Source organism: Oryzias melastigma, linkage group LG19 (genome assembly GCF_002922805.2).
Source record: "Oryzias melastigma strain HK-1 linkage group LG19, ASM292280v2, whole genome shotgun sequence".
In the NCBI taxonomy this organism is placed as follows: Eukaryota; Metazoa; Chordata; class Actinopteri; order Beloniformes; family Adrianichthyidae; genus Oryzias; species Oryzias melastigma.
The window spans coordinates 8,995,160-9,003,256 of record NC_050530.1 but is presented as its reverse complement, the minus strand read 5'-3'; the positions used below and the strand labels follow the sequence as shown (position 1 = coordinate 9,003,256).

At 36.7% G+C, this 8,097-nt stretch overlaps 4 protein-coding genes across 6 annotated transcripts in view; 2 read left to right on the top strand and 2 right to left on the bottom strand.

Moving 5' to 3' along the window:
• Positions 1-2,160, bottom strand: part of rexo4 (REX4 homolog, 3'-5' exonuclease) — a 4,891-nt gene extending 2,731 nt beyond the window's left edge. Inside the window, exons 1-4 of one of the 2 annotated variants that reach the window (XM_024285718.2) lie at positions 2,103-2,160; positions 1,666-1,894; positions 1,293-1,585; positions 1,075-1,221 (exon numbers count right to left, since the gene is read on the bottom strand). In XM_024285718.2, the coding sequence (XP_024141486.1) occupies positions 1,075-1,221; positions 1,293-1,585; positions 1,666-1,881 (656 nt within the window). In that variant the 5' untranslated portion in view covers positions 1,882-1,894; positions 2,103-2,160. Of the gene's footprint in view, positions 1-1,074; positions 1,222-1,292; positions 1,586-1,665 lie in introns of both variants that reach the window. The other variant, XM_024285717.2, reaches the window with a different exon arrangement.
• A 207-nt stretch (positions 2,161-2,367) lies between these two features.
• LOC112154620 (phosphatidylinositol glycan anchor biosynthesis, class P) lies at positions 2,368-4,807 on the top strand. Its single transcript, XM_024285707.2, has 5 exons — positions 2,368-2,587; positions 2,668-2,752; positions 3,531-3,603; positions 3,726-3,844; positions 4,137-4,807. The coding sequence occupies exons 2-5, from the start codon at positions 2,671-2,673 to the stop codon at positions 4,250-4,252; spliced, it is 390 nt and encodes a 129-aa protein (XP_024141475.1). The 5' UTR covers positions 2,368-2,587; positions 2,668-2,670; the 3' UTR covers positions 4,253-4,807.
• A 288-nt stretch (positions 4,808-5,095) lies between these two features.
• On the top strand, positions 5,096-7,680 carry si:dkey-197c15.6 (putative nuclease HARBI1). The gene is made up of 2 exons (XM_024285701.2): positions 5,096-5,950; positions 7,084-7,680. The coding sequence occupies exons 1-2, from the start codon at positions 5,257-5,259 to the stop codon at positions 7,470-7,472; spliced, it is 1,083 nt and encodes a 360-aa protein (XP_024141469.1). The 5' UTR covers positions 5,096-5,256; the 3' UTR covers positions 7,473-7,680.
• Positions 7,623-8,097, bottom strand: part of LOC112154613 (protein tyrosine phosphatase receptor type H) — a 14,874-nt gene continuing 14,399 nt past the window's right edge. For both annotated transcript variants that reach the window (XM_036217301.1, XM_024285692.2), the window contains one exon: positions 7,623-7,993. In XM_036217301.1, the coding sequence (XP_036073194.1) occupies positions 7,841-7,993 (153 nt within the window). In that variant the 3' untranslated portion in view covers positions 7,623-7,840. The remainder of the gene's footprint in view (positions 7,994-8,097) is intronic.

Genomic DNA, 8,097 nt, shown 5'->3' with positions numbered 1-8,097 from the left:
AGAAACATTTAAAACTCTTTTTTAGCTTAGATTTTAAATAGATTTGCTCATGTTTTATTTTGATTTCTGTTTTCCCTTTTTGTCGTACAGCTTGTATGCGAACAATGATTACTACACAGCTCAAAAACAAAGGGAACACCTAAACAACTAGATGTTACATCCAAGTCAGTCACACTTCTGTGGAATCAAACTGTCCAATTAGGGAGCAAACCAGACTGACGATCAATTTCACATGTTTTTGTTCCAGTGGAATAAACAACAGGTGGAAATAAAAGGGGATAAGCAATAAAAGACAGATTTTTTTTAAATTGTGTTAAAGCGCTTTATAAATAAACATGATGATGATGATTTTGTAAGTGGTGACCACAGACAATTTCTCCATTCTTATGTTTTTTGGTTGATGTTTTGGTGACTTTTGAATGCAGACAGTGTTCTTACTCCAGTGGGCCAGGTAGTGCAACTCATCCAAGATGGCACATTAATGTGAGGCGCATTACAGGCCAGGACATCAGGAGGTGTGGGAGAGTAACAACCCTCCATCAGGACCACTACCTCCTCCTTTGACAAGAAAGAATCACAACCAGAACCCTACAAAAGACTCCCTTTGGTCCAGGTGTGGGAGGAGACCCACCAAAAGACCATCTGCCGCCTCATCAGAAGCAGACCCAGGCATGGCAAGAAAGTCATATGGGCGTGTAGAGGCCACACCCACAACTGAGCCTCATGGCGACGTGTTTCAAAGACATTAAAGTTAAGTTGGATCAGCCAGTTTTGTGTTTTTCCACTTTAAATTTGAGTCTGAGTCCACATCCAGACCCCCATAAGATAATAATAGTAATTTCCATGATAATTTTTGTGTTGTCAACACAAGATTTCATTCGTTCAGGTATAGGATGAGTTTTTTTAGTGCTCCGTTTGCTATTTTGAGCAGGGTTTTTTACTATTATTTTGTATTATTTATGTAAATCACTTTGAAGTGTTCTGTAACAGGAAAAAAAATCTCCATAAATAAATTTTAATTTGAGTTGAGGTGAATGAACACCAGCAAACAAAAACAAAAACCTTTTCTCTTACCCATCGAAGGCGTTCTCTTTTACCAGGACACTCTCTGCCTCCCTGCTGGTTTTCATGCCCTGTTTCCTCCTCATGATCTCTGCAGCCTCCGCTCCCATCGTTTCCTCAATATCGTCAGGGTCGACATCGTCAAACCAGAGGTCCTCCCTACAGAAGACAAGCAAACATTACCAGGCAAACCTAATCTGGAATCAAATATTAGCAGCAGGGATACATACTCCGTGGGTTTCCTCTCTTCAGTGACAGGCTTCTTTTTCTTGGCTGGTTTCTCTCTGTCCGGCTTTTCGTTTTGCCTTTTCTTCGTACCGCCAGGTTGGTGCTTATCTAAGGCCTCTACCTTCACTCCATCCTCCTGAGGAGTATCTCCATTGTTTGTGTGGACCTGGTTGGGAGCAGGACTCTTCTCTGGAAACTTTTTAGACTCATTTCCTTTGAACTTCTTGGAGAACACACCATTCTGTTGTTTTGGTGCAACGGGCTGCTTCTTCTCTGGTTGACTGCTCTTTAAGATCTGTCACGTACAGGAAACAGAAATAATTATAAGTTCACAAAGATAGTTGAATAGTTTAAGAAGATATTTTTCAGACAAACCTCTTGTAATGCTTTCCAGTTGGAAGAAAACTGTTGGGGATCCTGTGGTGGTGCAGTCTGCTGAGCTCCAGGATTTTCTTGTTTTTTCTTGCTGAGAGTCTTTTGGGAAGTTTGTTTTTTACGGTTATGCTTTATATGAAACTGCTTCCTTTTTTCTTTAGACGTCAGCTGTTGCTTTTTACCAGAAGTTGCTTCCTTTCCTTTAATTTTAGACATTGTGGTCGCACTTCTTTAAACGTCGGGGAGCATTTGCCAAGTTTAACAGCCACGTTTTAATAGAGAAGTGAGGTTTTAGGTTAGATGTAAACAAACACAGTAAACGATGCGTCACATACAAATGTGTATCCGAATAAAGAGTACATACAGCGGCTAGTAACAAAAAAACAACACTTTATAATCTTCCCAAATGGGGGAAATTTATGTTTCAAGTTGTTTACCTTCGCAATCATGAAGCCATGCTGCTGTTCTTCTGGAATGTGCAACAGTCAAATTTGTCCGTGAGGAACAACGGAATTTTGTAAGTCGGAATGATAGAAATTCCGCCTTTTGTTGAAATTGTTTGAAACTTTAAAATATGTTTTATTATTTAAATAATATTATTAAACATCATATCATTTTCAGATAGTGCTGTTTTATTTTTTGACAGCATCTTGTTCCTGAGGTACAGTTTCCCGCCGAACTCATTTAGGGGATGGACTCACTTTTTGTTGACAGCTTCAATCGACAGATTTTAGCTGGCTACGTGCACTTTTTACTTGTTTATTTATGTGTCGTTTGAAATAGTTGAAATAGTAAAATTTATTTTTATTTATTGATAAACCTACTTGATTCTACTATACAAACACGTTATTTGAGAAATATTTAAACTATTTTGTTTTGGGGTTTTGTAAACTCACTGCTCTACGAACCAAATACTCTGTTGGTAAGTTCACAGACTTCTCGTCAAATCTTTTATCTTCGATACTTTTACCCTTTTTTTACCTGTTTATGTTCTGGTTTCAGATCATGGTTGAAAACTCCCCATCCCCTTTGCCAAAAAGAGCTATCTATGGGTTTGTTCTCTTCCTTGGCTCCCAGTTTGGCTTCTGTAAGTGTCTTCCATTCATGTTCTTTCCTTTAGAAACATGGTTCTATTAGCAGACATGCTAAATGTAATATATTAAAGTTATTCCTAATGTATTTATATATGCATTTTTAAACAAAGTCTGCTGAGTCTTTATGAATTAGATTTTTTTTTTGCTTAAAAAAGTCAGAATTTCCTGACATAATCACTTTAAAAAGCTAGTTCTTGGTTAAAAAAAGAACTTTGTTTTTTTTTTTTAATATAAGCATGTTATGTTCATTTTTAGGCTTAAAATTACACAATTTAATAAGATGGCAACGTTTTGCCAGGCCAAATGAAGACGCTCTGTTTTAGCTTTCAGTCAGTTTTCACTCTTTAAATAAAAAAAAAGTTTCCTTAAAAATTAATTATTACAGTTTTGAAGCCTAATTTTGAATCAAACCTCATTAACAAGTAAATACCCCTTCTGTGAAAAATATTTTGAACTTTTGTAGAATCTTGTGTTCTTTTACACAGTAAAGAAAGGTTTTCAATTTTTTTTCTTTTCATCAATGTGCTTTGCTGTTAAAAAAATAAAGAAAAACAAATAAATTCTGAAATATTCTTTTTTTTCAATAATCCCAGTAACCATGATCAAGATGCTAAACTTGTCTTTCCACATAATTCTGGTGCATCTATAGTACAAATATATTCTCTTGCTTCCCTATAACAGCACAGAAGAAAGAGAATCAAAGTTCTATATCCTTAAAGTGCATCAAAACATTCTTCTAAAATGTTTTTTTTTTCTTTTCCTCCCCTAAAGTTCTTTACTGCTTGTGGGCTTACATACCAGAGGAATGGCTTCATTCAATAGGGCTCACTTATTGGCCTCAAAAGTAAGTAGCAACAATATGACAAATTCAAAGATATGCAATTTATATGTTTCGCTTTAAACTGTTATATTACTCTGGGGTCTTGTTAGCATTTGTTTGAGACTTACAGTGAAATGTTTATGTAGATATTGGGCTCTGGCAGTGCCAATATATCTGCTGGTGGCACTGATGGTGTCTTGTGTGGTGTTATTTGGAGTCAACATGTGCAACACAGCCCCACTGGACTCTGTGGACAATATTACAGGTGAGTTCATGGCTGCAGGCTAACGGTGAGTCACAGAAAAGCAGTTAGAAGTGAAATTATATTGAATTAAAAAAGAAAAGAAAATTACTTTTAGTAGAAATGCAACCAAACCAGGTTTGACATGCAGTAACTGCAGCTGTATTTGTCTAAAAAGAAACTATACCTTACAAAATAAAATTATTTAATTTTAAAATTCTGCATGGATACAAATAAAGCTGAGTAATTTAGGTTTGATATCTTATGCAAAAAAATAAGAAAACTACAAGAAAAAAGTTGTCCTTTTGTCTTTTAGATATTTATGCAGAAAACCAGAGAGGAGAATGCCAGCAGAAGGGGGGAATACCTCGACTAAAGGATGTCTCCATCAGTGATGTCAACAAAATGTTTTATTTATCACCCAGAACATAACTGTCTGCTGCTGACAGTTTTGTGGTTTCACTGTTTATTTATTGATAATCTGGGGGAACTTTGCTTATGGTGTAATATGCCAAATCTGTTCGCTTTTGCAAATCTTTAAGCACTTTTACCAGGTGGGGTTAGTGAGTTTGTGTGTTACTTTTGCGCTGTGACTTTGCTATTCACCTTTAAAGAACTGCCATTTTAAATTGATCGAGATGTTGCCATCATGCCATTAAGAAATTTTTATACTAAATATGGTCATTTTAGAGTATTTTTAGAGCATTGAAGAGATTTTTACATGTATGTTTTTTTCTAGTTGAATATTAGTCAAAAAGGTACAGGAAGCCTTTTTTTTTTACTTTTGTTACTTCGCTTCCTATCCAAAACTGAGTCATGGTGTGTTAATATTCTTTGCCAAAACATAAAATAATTTCTTCCACGATACCTTCAACTTAAGTATTTTTGAAAACAGTAGAGGAATGTGAATTTGGAGGAAAAATCCCTTTTTTTTGCTTTGAACATGTACTTGTGCTTGAAATGGATTAGAATAAAATATAAAAAATATGCCAAACTGTTTAAAATGTTTCTTTTTTTCATAAAAAACAATAATCTGTTGTTTTGAATGTAGCCTTTGTATGTCTTTAGAATTCAAAGATAAGAAATGTGCATAAAAGGTATCAAAAAGAATAAGGGGTGTTTATTTTTTCCATTTACATTTTATTAATAAAATATGAAGAAATTGTTTATTTTTTATTTGTTTATTAATTGTGTTAGTATTTAAGTGTGCTTTGCATTTTGTTTTAAAAATGCTCGTCTCATTTATATTTATGGTAAAAAGAGAAAAAAAAGAAATACGTTAAATGCACATCAGGGGGCGGTAGTGAGTATGTTGTTACGTTGTGTTTGCTTTATTGATAAACGAAGAAGAAACATCAGCAGGATGTTGCTATTCTTCCAAGTATTCCAGATTTTTGTCGTGTAGTTTAGTGTTTCTTGTAATATAAACAAAGAAGATGGCATTTGCTTTTCCGGTGTGGCTGGCGGTGCAGGAGGCTCTCCTGGAAGATGAACCGACCGAGGCGGAGAAGGAAAACCCGAGCTGTTTTGACGAATTCGACGACGCCGCTTTGTTCGAACACTTCCACCTCACGCGGCCCTGCATCTCTTTCATCGTGGACGCCGTTCGTTTCCGCATGAAAACGGTGTCCTATAGGAGGGCCTCGCCTCCGGTGGACGTCTTCGTCATGGTGGCTCTGAACTTCTTCGCGCACGGCGCGTTCACCCCGGCCGTGGTGCAGAAGATCGGCTCGTGCCTGCACTCTAGCCTCCCCAGCGCCGCCAACTCCGCGTCGGGGGTCATCGCGGGGATGTCGGACGTGTTCATCTCGTTCCCTTTCACGCAGGACGCCAGGGACCAAAACGCAGCCGTCATGGAAGAGTTCTGCAAAATCCCTAACGTCCTGGGAGTCCTGGCTCCTGTTCAGTTTAAGATCAGAGCTTCTCCGTACGAGAAGGAGTCGTTTAAGTCCTTCATCAACGCGCAGGGATTCACGTCGGTGATGAGCCAGTTTATATGCGACTCCACGGGCAACATCCTGAGTGTGGAGAAATGCTGCGTGGGGAGCACGGCGGAGCAGGAGCTCTGGGAGTACTCGTTCAAGGGCAGGGAGGTGGAGGAGGATCTGCACGGAAAATACTGGCTAATCGGTGAGGAAAGATGGAGGAGTCTGAATCACAGCTGATGTCTCCAAAGAGATTCCAGCAAATATACACATCCTAACTGAAACCTCAATTTTACTGAACTATGTTACAAATAAACCAACATGTTTGCAAAAACAACTTCTATCTTAAGATTAAAAATAAAAATGCATATAGTTTTAAAGGGAAAAATCTGTTTATAAAAGCAATAGTTCGAGCGGAAAGATGCAGCTCTGTAAAAGGAAGTAAACAGGCGGGTCATTTGACTTTCAAAATAAAAGCTTTTTAAAAAAAATTATCAAACATGGCCAGAAAAAAATAATTTAATCTAATTTTTCCTATAATTTAATATTTAAAAAATATTTTAGTTTTTAGGTTATGATTTTGAGACAAAAGTTTATATATTTTTAACTAGTGCTGAATTATATATATATATATATATATATATATATATATATATATATATATATATATATATATATGCTTTGTTTTTCTACATAAATAAAGCATCAAATTTGAGAATTAAGACATTTCCAAATGTAAATTTAAAAAAAAATTAAGATTGAAAACTAAGGAGTAGGGAAAAAAATGTAAAGTATAAGTGTTCTTTTTTCATTGTTCACACTAGTGCTGCCACTAATGATTATTTTAATAGTCGACTAATCACCGATTATTTTTTCCGAATAGTCGACTAATCAAGTCATGCGCAAACTGGATGTAAAGCACCAGAATTTGGCTGTTGAAGATGCTAGTGCTGATAGCTGAAGAATCTTAAATTGATAGCTAAAAACGCTGAACCTGATAGTCAGATAAAATATTTTTTTAAATGCAAAATTAGCCTAAAAAAACTGAAAAAAGTAGCCAAAACAGCTAGCATGCTGCTGAAATATTAGCTAAACTCCAAAATAGCCTAAAAATCCTTAGTAAATACCCAAATAGTTCAAAAAGCTAGCATAATGCTAATATAACTTTTAACTTTACTACACTCCAACTCCATATAATATAAAGTAACTAACAACTGACTGTTAAATTAATAATTTAATAGCATAAAAAAACTTGGCAGATTTTGGAATCAACATTTGTCTCTTTCGTTGTCTTTTTTATGTAAATGGTTAATTTTCCTTTGTTTATTTGCCTTGAAGCTGGCCCAGGTTACCACTTAGGGAACCATGTTTTGACTGCTGTGGCCAAACCCGAAACCATCGAGGACGTCCTGTTCAACGAGGCCCACGCCAAGATGCTCAACGTCATGCAAGAAACCGTGGACCTGCTGAAACGGCGGTTCTTGTGCCTGATGCAACTCGGCTTCACGGAAGAGGGCTCTCTGAACAAAAAGTTGAACATCATCAAGGCGTGCAGCGTGCTGCACAACATCGCGTTGAAGTTCTCCGTCCCTCCTCCGACTAGAGCAAGAAAAACGGAGCCTCTCTACTCAGGAAAGCATTTGGCGGCGGAAACCAACATTGATGCCCTGATGGCCCGAAAGGAACTGATCAAGAAGACCTTTTCTAAACCCAAAAATCAAGACTAACCCGAAAGCAGCAACCTAACAGAGGATTCATGAGTAAATGAGTTCACAAAAAGAACTACGGTGGCTCTTGAAGGACAATTCGGTTTAAGATTTACAGTTTCTTCATTAAATATGTAAACTTGATATTTTGTAAACACAAAATATTGAATGTACTGTACAATATATTATATTTTATTGGTATTTTATAATAATTAAACATTTCCTTTCACATTGAGTATAATTGCTTCTTTATAATAAAATTATACACTTATCAAACAAAATCTGTAAATTCTCTAAACACATGCAGTAAACAACATATGTAATATTTGGTACATAACGTTTGCTTGTCATAGTTTTAAGTGCATTCAAGTCTGAGTGCAGGTTAGACACTAGTTTTTGTGATTGTCCTGTGCTTGCGAAAGCTCTCGCAGGGCAGTGGCGTTGACGTAGACGGCTCCGACATTTTCGTAAAAGTTGTCATCGTTGTTAGTGTTGAACATCAGACTGTCCATGATGCACTGGTGCAGGAAGACGTACTGCGACTGAAAAAAAGAAACAAACACAAGGGGGTTATTGGGAATGCAGACGTCTTTGGTTGAGAGGATTTAAGTCAAGAGTCTGCAACCTTCAGCTCCATTTGAGTCAA

Coding starts and splice junctions, on each gene's coding strand:
- si:dkey-197c15.6 (XM_024285701.2), top strand. CDS start 5,257: ATGGCATTTGCTTTTCCGGTGTGGCTGGCGGTGCAGGAGGCTCTCCTG. Junction 5,951..7,083: donor CGGAAAATACTGGCTAATCG/GTGAGGAAAGAT, acceptor TTTGCCTTGAAG/CTGGCCCAGGTTACCACTTA.
- LOC112154620 (XM_024285707.2), top strand. CDS start 2,671: ATGGTTGAAAACTCCCCATCCCCTTTGCCAAAAAGAGCTATCTATGGG. Junction 2,753..3,530: donor TGGCTCCCAGTTTGGCTTCT/GTAAGTGTCTTC, acceptor CCTCCCCTAAAG/TTCTTTACTGCTTGTGGGCT. Junction 3,845..4,136: donor CTCTGTGGACAATATTACAG/GTGAGTTCATGG, acceptor TTTGTCTTTTAG/ATATTTATGCAGAAAACCAG.